Source organism: Nelumbo nucifera, chromosome 5, assembly GCF_055504915.1.
Source record: "Nelumbo nucifera cultivar China Antique chromosome 5, China Antique-T2T, whole genome shotgun sequence".
NCBI classification, from domain to species: domain Eukaryota; kingdom Viridiplantae; phylum Streptophyta; class Magnoliopsida; order Proteales; family Nelumbonaceae; genus Nelumbo; species Nelumbo nucifera.
The window spans coordinates 23,932,073-23,949,215 of NC_142653.1; the positions used below are offsets into that span (position 1 = coordinate 23,932,073).

The following is a 17,143-nucleotide window of genomic DNA, read 5'->3' on the forward strand; positions in this document are numbered from 1 at the left end:
TTCTTTAATCCTACTTTCCATATTTTACCACTAGGGACCCTAAGGACTGCAATAGAGGAGAGAGTTCCCCAGAATTTTCTCAAGAACTTCTCCGGGATCACTTGAAAGACAGTCCAATCAAAACTTCTGGAAAATGCAGAATAAAAGAATTTCTAATAAGAGGAGGCACCTCACGTTGAGGTTGGTCAGGAATTTGAAACTTCATTATACAGAAGGTAACAACATAGAAGTCCATACAGACAAACAGAGACAGACACTACTAGAAACAAACACATAACAAACCAGAGAGAGACGAGCAGAAACAACCAAAATAAAACAAAAACAGCTCCTCACCAAGGAACAAAGCCAACGTCTTTACGTCGGATTTCAATCAGTCAAATCGGAGCTGAGGGGTGCCAATCCAATCTTTCTGCAGCAAAAAGCCTTCCATTTTCATCCTACAGTGCCGCTTTATTTCATTTTCTGCTTGAGAAACTGAAGCTAAAATGACTAGCTTCTAAGAGCTCCATAACGTCCATAAGTAGCCTTTCTGTATTCCATCTATATGCAAAATTTTCCTTTTCCTTTTTCTTTTTTTCTAGAATAAGGCCCGAAAAAGTGAGTTCACTGCAGGTTGCTGTAACTGCAGTAACTCTTATTCTCTTAACAATGTTCCTGTACAAATAAAACCCTTGAAAAGTTGAAATCGAATAAAGATGTCAAGATATCACCACACCAGTCAATAGCACAAATCCTCGTTCGGCCAGGGCAGAAGAGTGAGCCCAGACCAGCCGGCTCAAAACTGGATAAGCTACCAGTACCAAACTCTGAAGTCATGATAACGTCGAGATAGAACAAGCCAGCACAGGCACTGGATGGGATTCTCAAGTGGGAGGTAACAAGACACAGACAGTAGAGTCTAGAGCAAGGGTGGGAGATGATGACAAAGTATCACAAGTGACCGCTTCACCACGCCTTCAAGTGCCCTCGCCGCGTCCACGTCTCGCCATCAAGTGTGTTTTGGGTGGGACTACTTATGTATTTTGTATTGAGGGAATGCCAATGGCATAATTGTAAATACAAGTATGATAGTTCAATATTTTGATGTAACCTTCTTCAGAGCATCAAAAGCTTAAGTTACTCTTTGAGGGAGGTAGGTAGTTGAGTGGTGCCAATACCATATAAAGGTTAAGGACGATGTCCCCTCGACACAAACTTGTATGTTTGTACTTGACACCGTTTAATGCAATATAAATCATCTTTTGACAAATTCATGTGCCATCTTGTTGCCTTTTCTTTTGTTGTTGCTTATCTCATAGGCTTACTCGACCCACAACGAGTGCCACACAGGGCCTCACCATCTAGCCCCGTGACAGTTGGTATCAGAGCCAGAGCTCTGCTACACATTAGACCCTGTCGATCGACTCACATCCAGCACAAACAATGAAATGCAACCACGACACCACCGATGACATACTACATGGGCTGTCTCAAGCCCACAACACTGACAAGGCACCAACCGACGAACCTTCCAAAAGCCAAGCCCCGAAGGGCCACACAACCAAAGCAGGCAAGCAGGACAAGTCCGTTGATCAATTAGCAAGCATGGACATGCATGTCTTGCGTTGCAAGGCAACCGTGAGCGAGACCCGAAATCGGGTTAATGAACTCCAACTAAACATGGAGACTGTTGAGCACGCCATGGTAGAGCAGGAAACCCATGTCAATGGAACCCTCAGAGAGATCCATGACACATTGCAACGTTCCCAAGCCAACTCCTCCCAAAGCAGCCTTCAAGGCATGATGGACAACTTTCAAGCACAATTGGATGAGATGAGGGGTGAGCTATTCCTCATAAAAAGGGTGATTGCCAATTCAACTAGCACCTCATCTGCTCCAACCACACACATAAAGATACGACAACCGACACCCTACTCAGGTGCGCGGGATGCCCTGGAGCTAGACAACTTCTTGTGGAAACTTGAGCAATATTTCTATGCGACTGGCATTCATGATGATCACATTCAGGTATGCATAGCCGCCATGGTCAAGAAAGAGGCCACGACTTAACAGTCAAACAAAGCCCACAAGAGGCTGAAATACATAGACATCACCCTTGGCAGGAGGCCAACTCAAGCCTTGGTAGACATCGGGGCAACACACAATTTCATCTCCCGGGCAGAAGCTGAGCGCCTTGGCTTAACCACCATAAAACAAATGGGCTGGGTCAAGGCTATCAACTCGGGGGCCAAAGCAGTCGAAGGCATGGCTCGTGGAGTAGAGCTCCAAGTTGGCCATGGAGGGGCAACATCAACCTAACTGTGGTTCCCTTGGATGATTTCCATGTTGTTCTCGGAGTGGAGTTCCTAACACAGGAAGAAGCAGCACTCATGCCTCACATCAACAGATTACTCATCTTAGACGAGCGCTCCCCTTGCATGATCTCGGTGACAACAACACTTCAGGTACATGGGAAGCAACTTTCAGCCATTCAATTGTACCAAGAAGCAGATGTCCACCTAGCTAGCACCATGTCAGCAACAGAGAAGGTCCCCTCTTTGACACGTCACATTAGCACCATAATGGGTAAAGAAACCATCACGAAGAAGCAATCTCCGCCCAAGGCGTTCCAACACCAGCCTCAACAACAGTGCCAACATCAGCGTAACTGTCATCCAACGCTGAAGGTGCCCAAGAAACCAAAGGCCATCCCTAACCACAACCATTTCAAACACACCCACTATAGGGGAGAGCGAGTGCCATCCTACCCACATAGGTACCCTTCCTGCAAAAGCCATCACTCCATCCCTCCTAGGAACCTTGCGAGGAGCCACCATGGGGGGACAAATCATTTTGGGAAATTAAGTCTTGACAATCCAAAGCCCATTTTGCTCTGAACCTGGCCCCAACTTTCCCTTCAACCAAGCCAAACAATCCTCTATCTTACCTTGAAGTGGCCAGGAAAGGAGTGAACCTAGACCATAGCCATAAGATTCCCCAACACAATGAACACTTTCAAGACTAACCATCAAGACCATGCCCGAGCCCTGGGAGAGATAGTGTTCATGGAGCAGCTGAAGAATCCTCCTCCACCAACAGCCGGATCAAAGCATCAAGTAAGAGTTGGTCTTCGAGGACGAAGACCAAATTGAGTTGGGGAGACTCACAAGTGACCACTTCCCCGCACCTTCAAATGCCTTCGCCGCTTCCACGTCTCACCATCAGAGTTCCATCAAATGTGTCTTGGGTGGGGCTACTTATGTATTTTGTATTGAGGAGATGTCAATGGCATAATTGTAAATACAAGTATGATAGTTCAATATTTTGATGTAACCTTCTTCCATAACATCAAAAGTTTAAGCTAATCTTTGAGGAGAAATAGGTAATTGAGTTGTGCCAATACGGTGTAAAAGTTAAATACGAATTCTCCTCAATACAAACTTGTGTGTTTGTACTTACAACCATTTAGTGCAATATAAATCATCTTTTGACTAATTCGTATGCCATCTTTTTGCCTTTACCTTATTGCTTATCTCATAGACTTACTCGATTCACAGGGAGTGCCGCACTGGACCTCACCATCTAGCTCCGTGACAGAAGGGGATAGATGATTTGGATATAAACAGCTTTTGTACATAGACAAACAATCCTAGGAGTTAAACCTTGTGTCGGTTGCAATTCATCAGTTCAGACTTGGAAACACAGCCCTGGTTGCCCTCCTTACTTAGAACACACACAATCACAATAAGTGTCGTTCGTTCCCCCAAATTTTTGAAAAAAGAATAAAGAATAAAGCGATTCGTACCAATTTCCAGGTCCCAAAACGACCTCGACATTACAGTTTCCAAGTTGCAATGTCCATCGAAACATTAAAAAAAAAAAAACAAATTAATATAAAAATTTACCTGTCGGTTGATCATCAACCTGTCGTTCTCGAAAAATGGACGCATGAATTATCTTCAAGAAATGAAAGCGCTTAAATGGGGAGTATTGATCGAGGGAATCGTGTTGGCGTTTCCGGCGACGGTTCATTTCTTAGCAGCCACGAAGGACGACTTGCCCAAGGAGATCGGATTCAGGGATAAGGATCGTCGGACATGAAGGCAGTTCTCTTCTCTCGAGAAGAATTACCATCATCTCCATTTCAATAACCACCATTCAGTCAGTCAGCAACAATACTGACTTGGGCGGTTGTCATAATACTCACACCCATCACGCGGCACTGTCCGTGATAGCGATTAGCATATGTGAAGGAGCGTTCCCACCCTCGCCTGCAGAGTGCAGACCACCAACGCACACTCGCTGTTGTATCGTACTTTGAGTTAGAATTCCAGGATTGGCGCTAGTCCGATAGAGCCTAGAGGAAAGGAGAATTCGAGGATTCCGCTGAGATCAGATTGGCGCTGGTACACTAGAGGAAAGGGTTATTAGTTATTAGTTATGATCTTGTGTCGACCCTGTGGTGCTCGGATGGATTCGGATGCCGTATGCTTTTTCCTCCTCTTTCTTTATATTGCACTTCTTCCATCTAATAAGCCTGTGATAATCTATCAAAAAAGCCTGATAGGTTCATTGCTTCATATCAATATGACCATATACTCTGATCTGATCCAGTGTTCTTCGTGGGGCGTGGGTCTCAGCTAAATCACGGGTTTCATAGATAAGACGGGATAACCATGTCCGGTTCTTGCAACATTGCCTCTAATAATTCATGTCAGTGACTCAGTGTTACTGCAAGGATCTTAGATTTCAAGTTCAGAAGGCTCTCTTTGTTTTCAGTGCAAATCTGAACCGGCCGGATAGAAATTTTGCACTGGTTCACTTTTGAATCCATTTATTCATAATTATAATTTATACTTATATCTCAACAGGAACTGATATGCAAATTTTGCACCACCTCTCCCACCTTAATTCTCCTTCCTTTTAAGTGTAGACCACATTATCTTGCGGCGTAACTCCCCCCTATTCGAATGGGATGGAAATGGCATAATTTTATAATTTTATAGGAAAATTCCTGAACAGTATCCTGAATTTTGGGGTTGTGTCAAGTGAGTCCCTAAACTTCAAAACTTGCTTTTATATTATCTTGAACTTTCAAATTGTTTCTAATAAGTCCCAATCGTTAATTGATCATTAGTGAACACCATCACGTGATATCAGGTGTGCATTAAATAATTTCAAAATAACAAAATTATCCTTTATAATATTTTCTAACCATTTTACCCATTTGGTTCAAGTGTTATAAAAGATACTTTTGTCATTTTGAAATTATTTAATGTGCACCTAATATCATATGACAGTATTGACTAACTGTCAACACACAGTTTGAAAATTCAGGATACCTCAAAGTTCAGAATACTGTTTAGGTATTTTCCCTAATTTTATCCTCACAGAAATAGGATATGAAACAAAAGTAAACCAAATTTTTACACTCCATGCATTTAGACCAGTGCAAACAAACTGAGCCTAAAGTAAAACAAATCGGTAAAGCAATGGGGCAAAAGAAGAAAATTTGCTGGAGTCCTGACTCCCGAGGAATCTGATACTGAGGGAGTAATTAAGGAAAAGACATGACTTATAAAAATCTGTCCGATGCAGAACAAAGGACCACAACCTACACTCTATGCACCAACGCCCACCCTGTGAATTGGCACCTGCGGACAGTACATCTTTATATTTTGTAGCTTAATTACTAGCAACTAGGAAGCAGGATGTCGAACCCATGCATCTAAATCAGATCAGTGAGATCAAAAGAAAATAAGATGCAATAGTGAAGGAGAAGCCGGAATATTGATAAGAGATTTCAACGATGTGGAAATGGAAATGGGAATATAGAAACCTTCATCTCAATGTTGTTGGTTTTAGTAAGCTCGAAGACACAGCAATCTCCTTCTTCCAGGTTATTGTCCCGAGCAAATGCAGAACAACCTTTGCTAATCCTAGCCCGACCTCTTCTGTAAATGAACCGGACGTTCCACTTTCTTCCATCTGAAACACATAGTAGGAACAGTTTCATTTGAATCCAAAACTCACCTGATATAAATTAAAAAGAGCTAACATATTTAAAGCAAAAGATATATTTGAAACTTTTAGCTTAAAAGGACTCAAACGAGAAAAGAAACTTGTTTAGAGCCAATAAAAGACGGATCTCCTCTCCGAAACTGTAAAAATTTGTGCCATTTGTATATTCATGTTACTCACCAAACTAGGTCCTTTGCACAGATGCCATGATTCCATGATGACGGTGAAGAAAGGATTCTCAGACTGGAACTGATGGCCATAGATTACTCTACATTTTTCTTCATTTACCACTGACTTTCTCTTTGACACAGAAACTGTAACAATTTGTGCCATTTGTATATTCATGTTACTCACCAAACTAGGTCCTTTGCACAGATGCCATGATTCCATGATGACGGTGAAGAAAGGATTCTCAGACTGGAACTGATGGCCATAGATTACTCCACATTTTTCTTCATTTACCACTGACTTTCTCTTTGACACAGAAACTTTAGATCGTGCCCTAATATTAGCAGTGACTTCGCTCACCTCGTGTTCCGTGGATGAAGTATATCCACCTGCATTCCGAGCTAGCTATCAAGTCATTAGAGAATAAAAACCAGGGAATACCTCACCTAACAGCTTAAGCTATTAGGTTGAATGGTTCCTTGATACTAGTTAATTATAGGGTAAACTGTAAGCAATTTGTGTAACATGAAAAGAACACGGGGCATTAAAGAACTTACGAGGCTCACCTATTTGGTTCTCTTGCTCTGGTGATGAAATTTCTCCATTTCCATATTTTGGCTTTGGACAAGGTGATTCAGTATCATTTCTAGGAGTCTCTGTTTGTTCACTCCCATTGACCAGCTGGAGATCCACATCCCTAGATGAAAATGGAGCAAATGACAGGACATTCTTTGTGTTCTTAGTCGATTTTTGATGGTTGTCATTCATCCGATCGGGAGTGATGGAATGATTTGGAGCCACCCCAACTTCATTCTCAAAATTGAATGCATTGTCTTGAGGATTGTTCTGTTGGACTGATTTGAATGCATTCCCAGCAGCTAATGTTCTCAACTTTCCATTATCTTCAGTTTTCTTTCTTTTATATGTAGCAACAATAGCGGGTTTAGATGGCAGCATCTCCGAGCAAGTTTTATCTCCATTAAAGGGCTGACATGAATGCCTCTGCAATGGCGTATTATCAGTACTCGCTTTGGCCGTTCTTTGATTATCGCATCCATCAATGACCTTTTGTGAATAAGTACGGGTAGGAAACTCAGCCAAGAATTCCATGCAATCCTCCTCTTGTCTTTCCCCCTTGTCTACAAGTTTCCCTTTGTCGAGATTCTCTTCTTCATAATTCTTCGGATAACGTGGATACTGTATCTCAGACATGTCCAATATAAAAACACAAAAACAAGAATCTCCATCATATCTGAAGAAGAGAATTTTCCCTTCACACAGACGGTAATATTCAACAAATTCTTGCCAACCATTCTGGAGCCAAACCCTGCCATCGGCGTCCTTGCTCAATCCTATATCCCAGATATTAGCATCCCGAACCATGAGAACTGCAACACTTGACACATCTTCTCCAAATTTCCTAATAAACTTTCTTGGAATCCCCTGTGAAAACAGAACAACAATAACAAAGCATCCTTTTAAAATCGTCGACGGTGGATCCACAAGCCTTGTGGTTGAATTAATTGTGCAAAAGGGAATGAAACCTCTGTTCTAACCATGATTTGCCAAAACTTAGACAAAGCATATTCATTCGGCAGGATGGTAGATAATTACATCATCCTAAAGCCGCAGCTAGTCTTAGCTAGACAATAGAACAGATATCATCTACTCATGAAGCCTAAAGCTAACGAAACATATTCCTGATCATTAACCCCTTTACAGTATTTCTGTTTGTAAAAGAAATTTTGAGAATATAAGAAGGAACATTATATATTTACAGAAGTACAGAGAACTAAAAATAAGATGCATTACAAGATGATCTGGGGAACTAAAAATATATATTTTTTTTTAAAGAACGAACTTACGAGCCTTTCGGTGAAATCTTCGCCAATCAATATCTTGAAAAAACAAGGTTTTCTTGCTGGTTTTCTACCCATTTTAGTTTGATTCTTGCAGGGAGAGATGCAGAGCAAATGGAGTCCAGAGATGGGGGTGAGAGGGAGACGTGACTTGTATTTACATTAGCTTGATTGTTACGAATATCTCACATGGATGTACGATATGATCATCGCCATCAAATTTTGGCGGGATGCTTTTTTCAGTTATTCAAAAGGCTTCAAGGGATCTGACCGTTGGATCCACTCCTAAAAACAAAAAAAAAGTAGGGTAAAGTACACAAACCTCCCCTGAAGTTTCTAATAATAATAAAAGTCTCCCCTTTACTTTCACTTTAACAAACACCTCCCCTGAAGACGTTAGATTGATTACATCAATTTTTTCAAATCCTTTTATAAATTATTTTAAATAGCAGTAGACAAAAACCTCCTTCCATCTCTTTATTCTCCTCTTTCATCCTCCCTGAAACTCCAGGTATTGATCTCGAAAAATCTTCAGCTTGATCAAGCTGGGAGAGATCGAGGTGGCAGAGACACAGGACTCCGAAACATTTTGGACGGAGAACTCTATGTTCCATGTCACGCGGTATGTAGAGTATCGACATCTCGAACATCTCTGCGCTCCTCTCGTAATCTTTCGATCGAACATGATATACTCTGCTATGATTTATAAAAAGTAAAAAAAAAAAAATGACAGAAATTTTAAAAGAAGAAAAGAAACTAGATATGGGAACAGTTGGTGATATATAAATGGACCGGTTTTGGATAGGACCCCGATCAGTCCAAAATCAATTTAGACTGATTGGACGGATTAAAAATACATAATGGATCGGACCAATTTAATCCAAAATATTTATTAGATTGGATTGGACCTGGTCTGTCCTAATAAATTTATATTAGATTTGGTTGGATTAAGCCAATATCCCGTTCATTGATATAAGATAAGAAATATAGGTGTTAATAGATCAGGTTTAGGTTGAAATCAATCTAAATTAAAATGAATTTGAATAAATTGAATCGGTCCAAATTATTCATTGAATTAGATTGGACCTGGTCTATTTGTAATGAACTCACATTAATCGGATCAAATTAAACTAAATCCACTCCAATCGACACCCCTACATATCAGAAGGTTTGAAACTTGCTAGTTCCACAAGACCATGTGCATTATTGTTCTCTCCTTCACCAGTCTCTCCAACAAAAAGGACAACCCCCTTGTCGGAAACCAACTCTGCCACCATTTTGCCATCAGACATGAATCATCATTGCCACTGCTGGTTATCTTGTGGACTACCCTCACTAAAATTGCAGCGCTGATGTGTTATTACCTCCTCAATCAGGTTCAACTATGACATGAAAAAAATATGATATCTGAAAAACTTCTGCCCAATAATCTGAAATCATAAACGTACTAACTAATCAGGTGTTATTTATCAAAATTCATGAATGGATTTTGATTCGTCAAAACTCTTCCCATACCATATCTTTTCCGCATTATAGATTTTCCCCTCCCGAACAATGCCAAAAACAACCCTTTGTGTCTAATCCTGCTACAACGGGGGCCTAAAATTAAGTTTCAATCGCCAAAGCCCAAATGCCCTCCGGGTTCCCTTATTTATTGTCAAGCTCCTTAGTTTTTTTTTCAGTTTCTTTACATTTCGCCAATCCCAGCCAAGCAAGCCTTCATCGCCAACACTGTCTAATGGTGTTAGGTTTACGCTCTTTTCTCTTGCCCTAAAACAGAATGGTAAATAAGTGTTGTTATTCAAATGAGGGCAGTTTTTGATATTTTAAAATATTTTAAACGATGTCCTAACGATAGATAGGGGTAACTTCGTACCTATACATGTTTTTCATCTACGTTACCGAGGGAACGGAGGTTAAAATGAAACTTGATGAAGGAAGATTTGGCCCGACTTCGCAATCACTCCACGTGGCAAAAATAAATAGCTCGGCACTTAAAGCAGCGTATCCAGGGCGCAAGCACCAAAGGGAAGAAACCAGCAGTCCGAACTCCTTTCGAGGAGTCCGAACTCCACTTGAGGAGCCCGAACTCCCTACGAGGAGCCCGACCTCCCTACTAAGAGCTCGAACTCCCTACGAGGAGCCCGAACACTCCCCTAAGCCCCGAGCCACACAAAACAGTGACCCGAACTGGCCCACCTCATGGCAGTTCGGGACTCTCCTCTATCCGAACTCAAGACTTCACCTCGCACACCACTCCAGCACTTCGCCTCCAGGACGCCGAACTAGACTGACCACATCGTACCTGACACCGAAGGAGTCTGTATCCAGGGGCGGCGCACCTGACTGACTTGGGATCTGACGCTTGACAGCTGCACTTCAACGGCCACCTGCCACCGCCACCTGCCACCGCCATCTCCAGTTACAGAGACGGCTCCGACAAAAAGAGCAATGGCAGTTCTGCCCCAGCAGAGGTGATGACACCCGAACTGGCAGAAGCACGGAAGTAATCATACCCGACCTGACAGAAGCTTAGGAGTGAGTGCGCGAAGTGGTTATAAAAAGCTCTCTACCCCGCAAGAACAAGGTATGCAAACTTTGCGCTATCTGGTTTTATCTTGCCTTTGAAGGATTCTAACTTGAGCTTCGGAGCCTTTACACTGGGTTCCCCCCAGACCTTCCTCATCTTCTCCATTTCAGGTTCCCTGCAATTCAGTTCAGAGCCAAGGTCGTTGACAACTAAGACCGGCCGGATTGCGCACCATCAATTGGCGTCGTCTGTGGGAAACGCATCAAAAAGCCTCCCTCCAAACTCTCATAACCTCTTTTCTTCAAAAAACCCAACACTCATGTCTTCTTCCAGCAACGTCGGACGTGGCACGGAGACAAACACCACCGGGGAACAACTTCAAGTCCCCATGGTGTGAGTTGGACAGTTCACCATCCCCCTTTCAGTGGATGGGATCCCCAGCTTGAATGCACCACAAGCAGTGGCGCCCGTAAACCTTCCTGCCATGAGCATCCCCTTTCCTCCCCCTATCGAGACAACCTTCACTGAACCAACAGCCATCCCCCTGGCAGCCAGCCAAAACCGGTTGGACGACCTGATGCAGTGCATGCGAGCAATGCAAGCCCAAATGCAACAGTTCCAGCAACACCAGCTCCACCAGCACCAAATACTGCACAACATCTCCAAGTATCACTATCAACAGCAGTTCCCCCAACTGCCGCTGAACCAACCACTACTTCCACCTCGACACCCCGCTCCGAGGCCGGTTAAGGCCTCCCCATAGGATGGACGCCCCCACCAGGGAAAGGCCTCCCGGCCCCAGAACCCCCTAACAGCCAAGCCTCATCCCCCGGCCGAAGAGAGAGAAAAATCATCTCCGCCTCACAGCTCACCGGCGGGTTAGGAACCTCGCCCGCAAGGTCGGCACCTCAGCGCTCCAGGCCCGAGTTCCCGCTCACGGAAAACCGATTCGGTGCCCTGGCAGCAGACTACCAGCATTCCGGGCCCATCAAACTCGGCAACGCAGAGGCCAGCAGTGCCAGTACCAGGCTCACTCAACAACGAAGGCGCCGGCGAAGTCGTCGAACTGCCACCCGTGTCCTACCGGAGCTCAGAGGCAAGGAAGAGACGAGCTCGGACGAGGTAGAAGCTGCCCCGATTCTCTCAGTTCCTTCCCCCCTCGCATCAGAACTCCTGGCGGTCCCCTTGACTAGAGATTTCAAGCTCCCACCTTTGGACAAGTATGATGGGTCATTCGACCCCAACAACCACGTTGACGCTTCTCAGTCCCAAATGCACATCGCCAGGGCCAGTGAATTGTGCATGTGCGTGGCCTTCACCACCACCTTCAGGGGGGTAGCCGGCACTTGGTACAGGAACCTAGCCCCCGGGTCGATAAAATGCTGGGCCCAGTTCGTGCAGGTCTTCACCGCACACTTTGTCACCAGCAAGCGGTGCCCCAGAACAGAGGAAAGCATCTTCGGAGTAGTCCAGAGGGAAGGAGAATCCATTCGGGGCTACATCAAGCGGTTCAATGAAGCATGCTTACAGATACCGCGGTTAGACCTCATGGTGCAGCTCGCGGCGGCCAAGAGAGGGGTAACGCACAAAGAGTTCAAATGGCACATGGTAGCTAACCAGCCCACAACCGTGGCCGAATTCCTCAAGCTCGCGGACAAGTTCAGGAGAACAGAGGAAGAAATCAACCAACGAACCGAAAGCGGGAACGAGAAAAGAAAGAGGGAAGGCGAGCCCTCCAACCCAGTCGATAGAAAAAACCTGGCCCGAGAGCCGAAACCAAACCAGTCGTTCCGAGCTCCCCTAGCAGTTCGGACGGATTACACGCCGTTAAACACGAGGCGGACCGAGATCTTAATGACGATCAAAAACGCCCCATACGTAAAGTGGCCACCTCGCCTAAAGGAAAATCTGAACGAGAGAAATAAGAATTTGTATTGTAGTTTCCATAGAGACCACGGTCATAGTACCGAACAGTGTAATAATCTCCGGGACGAGATAGAGGGACTCATCCGTCGCGGATACTTAAGAAATTTTGTACAACATGACAACAATAACAATAAGGCAGGTCGGCAAGGGGAGCACGGAAAGGATGCCCCCGAATCTAGCAGCAGACCAGCCGAACCGTTGCAACGACAGCCTCCGGAAGAGAGGCCAGTTCGGGGAACCATCCATGTAATTGTGGGAGGTTCGGTGGTAGCAGGGTGTACCTCGGCGGCAGCCCGGACGTCAGTTCGCGAAGCGACCCTCGAGGAACGGAACCCCCCAAAAAGACCGAAGACTGAAGAACCGATCTTCATCATGGAAGACGACACGCGAGGGGTCCTCTACCCCCACGATGACGCGCTTGTCATTAAACTAAGGATCAGCGACTTCGGGGTCAGACGCGTACTCGTAGATTCGGGCAGCTCAGCGGACATCCTCTTCAAGTCAGCATTTGACCAGCTACAGTTATAGAGGAGCGAGCTGTAGCCCGCGAACACTCCTCTGGTGGATTTTAGCGGAGAGGAAGTCAGGCCCCTCGAAAAAATTACAGTACCTGTGGAAGTCGGCACATGGCCTTGTGAGGTCAAACTCAACCATGATTTCCTGGTGGTCGCGACCCCCTCCCCATACAATGCCATAATAGGGCGGCCAATCACGCATATCCTGCGGGCAATGGTCTCCACCTACTATTTGGCCATGAAGTTCCCTACAGATTTCGGTGTGGGTGTAGCGCGGGGCGACCAGCTCGAGTCCCGCAAATGTTATGTTGCCGCCCTGAAGGGAAAAACCAAGGTGGCCGACGACCTTGAACTGGAGCGGCCTGCGAAGCAAGGCGAGGAACGAGCTTCGCCCATAGAGGAAACGGTCGTAGTCCCGACTTCGGCTACAGACTCAGCTCGCACACTACAGATCGGTGCTTCCGTCGACGAACCACTACGAACTGAACTGGTAAGTTTTTTACTTCAAAATTTAGATATTTTTTCCTGGTCCGCGGCCAACATGCCCGGTATTACCTCCAGCCTGATAACTCACAAACTTATACAGACCCTGTAGTCAGACCCGTTAGACAGAAGAAACACAACTTAGCCCCAGAGCGCTAGAGGGTAGTCGACGAGGAGGTCGATAAGCTCCTCGCAGCAGACTTCATAAGAGAAGTCCATTACCCGGGCTGGGTAGCCAACCCAGTGCTGGTGAAAAAGGCAAGCGGCAAGTGGCGCATGTGCGTCGACTACACCGACCTGAACCGAGCTTGCCCGAAAGATTGCTTCCCCCTCCCCAGAATTGACCACCTAGTGGACGCAACCTCGGGACATGAGTTGCTAAGCTTCCTGGACGCCTACTCGGGCTACAACCAAATCAGGATGGACCAGTCCGATGATGAAAAAACTAGCTTCATAACCGAGTTCGACCTGTACTGCTACAAGGTCATGCCCTTCGGATTAAAAAATGCCAGGGCAACCTTCCAAAGACTTGTAAATAGGCTATTTCGGCCCTTGATTGGCATGAAGATAGATTGTTATGTAGACGACATGGTCATCAAGACACAGTTTTCACAAGAATTAATACAAGACTTAGATTCTGTCTTCCAAATCCTGCGTCAATTTAGCATGAAGCTAAACCCTAACAAATGTGTCTTCGGTGTCACCTCAAGTAAGTTCCAAAGGTACATTGTCAACCAGCGCGGTATTGAGGCCAACCCGGACAAGATAAAAGCCATCCTAGATATGAGACCACCCCGGAAAGTAAAAGAAGTTCAAAGGCTAAACGGCCGCATAGCCGTTCTAAGCCGCTTCATGTCCAAATCAGCAGACCACTGCCTACCCTTCTTCAAAGCAATCAAAGGCAAAGGGTTTGAATGGACCCAAGGCTGCCAGCTCGCGTTTGACGAGCTAAAAAGTTACCTCGCTAGTGTGCCAACCTTAGCCCGACCCAAAGAGGGCGAAGTCTTAGAACTGTACCTCTGCAAGCGACGAGGTGGTCAGTTCGGTACTAATAAAAGAAGCAGACCGGGTCCAGTGACCCATCTATTATGTTAGTAAAATTTTGCAGGAAGCAGAGACAAGGTACCCGCAGATAGAAAATCTAGCATACGCACTGGTGATAGCAGCTCGAAAACTCCGCCTGTACTTCCAGGCTCACACCGTCATCGTCCTGACTAACGAACCTCTGAGGCAAGTTTTATTCAAGCCCGAGGTTTCCGGTCGACTGACGAAATGGGCCATCGAACTCAGCGAGTACGACCTCCAGTACAAGCCAAGAACTGCTATTAACACCCAAGCCTTGGCAGAAGTAAAGGAGGCTCTGCTCAACTTCCAGTCACACTTCATCAAGCAAATCCTGAGGTCAGAGGACACTGAGGCCGACGCCCTGTCCCGGTTAGCTAGCACGAGTCACAACGCCATGAGAACTGTGTATATAGAGGACTTACCTCGGCCCAGCATTCTCGATGGGGTAGAAGAGGTCACTCCCGTTCTTGAAGCAGAGCCGAGATGGATCGACCCACTCACGAACTTCCTGCTATATGGAACCCTCCCAGCGGACCGCAATGCAGCCAAGAGGGTGCAGCGCCAGGCAGCCAAATATGTCATAATAGACGAACGGTTGTACCGACGATCCTACACGCTCCCCTACCTGCGTTGCTTGCGACCTGCCAAAGTCGAGCTCGTACTCCGCGACACTCATGAAGGTCTGTGCGGCGGACACCTGGGGGGCAGAGCCCCCGCTGAAAAGGCACTTCGGCAAGGATACTACTGGCCAACGATGAAGGCAGAAACCGTCGAGCTCGTCAGAAAATGCGACAAGTGTGACCCCGGAGTTCATCCCCCACCCGGTCAGGAGCGGGTCTCTTTGTCAAGTGTGACCCCGGAGTCAGGAGCGGCCATCCCCCACCCGGTCTGAAACGGCCACCCCAGCATACTTTGCACCTCGAAATAGTCTCGCTTCCATGCTGGGACCTTGTTGGGGAGTTCATGTAAAAGCTTAAAGCCCGGGCGAGGAGACAGGTAGTATGCCTGCCTACGCCCAGGGAGGGGACCCGCTTGCTTCTTAAGCATCAAGATTGAAGAAAAAATCTCCAAGTCCAAAGGAAAGCTCTCTTCGCAAAATAAGGAGATTGTCCCCACCAAATTTCGAATGGAGTTCGGGTGAAGCTGGCCGACCGTCACGCCGAAGTGGTTCAAGACTTCGACAAGGAGGGGATGGAAAGGCAATCGCAGCCCCGCAGCGAGCTGCTCCCGGAATATCACGATCTCATCAGGACCATGTTCCCAAGGAAAGCTACCCGAAGGTATGAAATAAGCGTACTCCCCGGGCAAGTTATAGTAGGTAATGAGGGATTGGAGCCCCTCGGGCGTCATGGTCGAAGGGCCAAACTTACCTAACATCCGACCCCGACGAGAAGTGGACGCCAAACTACTCGAAGCGCCTCGACCTACGAGTTCGAACTCTTCCTCGAGCTCTACCTCCGGCTCGCTAGGGCTATCAAGGGATGCAACTCGGTTCGTAGAACCTGCATCAGACCCGCTGGAAGGAATATCTGAGCTATCTAAGCTAGACATCGGAGAGTAAGATGGATTCCAGAAAAGTACTCACCCGGAAAAAGGCTGTAGACCACAGGAGCTCGGACGAGCAAAAGACCTTGAACGTGAACTGAAAAAACCTGGACGCGAACTGGATGCGAGCTAAAACTCGGACGCGAGCTCGAAAGATACACAAGTGACAGCGACTGGGGTCCCCCCCCCCGCTATTTATACTCACAGTGATCGAAAAGCGACGACTTAAATCAAAGCCAATCCGACGGCCCACAGCCGCACTGACCGCACGTCCCCTGAGACCGAGACGTGATTGGCGCACGTCTTTCTGAAATTGACAGAGCGCCAACGCACGTCTTCCTAAAACTGACAGAGAGCCGGCGCACGTCTTTTCGAAACTGACGGAACGCCAGCACACGTCTCAATAAAAGCGGCAGCGGCACGTTTTTTCAAATTTGAGAAGACGCCTGCTATCGCGCCTCAGTGGCGCGCTTTTTTGAAATTTTGAAATAAAGCGCGCGTCGTCGCATCTATCAGCGTTTAGACAGGTCGGCACGTTTCTCTCCTTTTGGGCGCTCGATGAAACCCAAGGAACCCTGACAACGCACCTCGCGCCATCAGAACCAAGATTCAAAGTATAGGGCAAATCTACCTGACACCTTGCGAACTCCCCACGCAGGGCAAGACCCTTAGCGCGAGGAGTGGGAGGCAATTGATGAAGGAAGATTTGGTCCGACCTCGCAATCACTCCATGTGGCAAAAACAAATAGCTCGGCACTTAAAGCAGCGTACCCAGGACGCAAGCACAAAAGGGAGGAAGTCAGCAGTCCGAACTCCCTTCGAGGAGTCCGAACTCCATTCGAGGAGCCTGAACTCCCTACGAGGAGCCCGACCTCCCTACTAAGAGCTCGAACTCCCTACGAGGAGCCCGAACTCTCCCTTAGGCCCCGAGCCACACAAAGCAGTGACCCGAACTGGCCCGCCTCATGGCAGTTCGGGACTCTCCCCTATCTGAACTCAAGACTTCACCTCGCACACCACTCCAGCACTTCGCCTCCAGGACACCAAACTAG

The 17,143-nt window shown here is 46.4% G+C and overlaps 1 protein-coding gene across 1 annotated transcript; it reads right to left on the reverse strand.

Moving 5' to 3' along the window:
- Positions 1-5,555: 5,555 nt before the first annotated feature.
- On the reverse strand, positions 5,556-8,181 carry LOC104595838 (B3 domain-containing transcription factor VRN1-like). Its single transcript, XM_088888145.1, has 4 exons — positions 8,034-8,181; positions 6,735-7,611; positions 6,186-6,557; positions 5,556-5,967 (listed from the first exon to the last, which is right to left on the reverse strand). Exons 1-4 carry the CDS (start codon positions 8,103-8,105, stop codon positions 5,783-5,785), a joined length of 1,506 nt encoding a protein of 501 aa, XP_088744271.1. The 5' UTR covers positions 8,106-8,181; the 3' UTR covers positions 5,556-5,782.
- Positions 8,182-17,143: the final 8,962 nt, after the last annotated feature.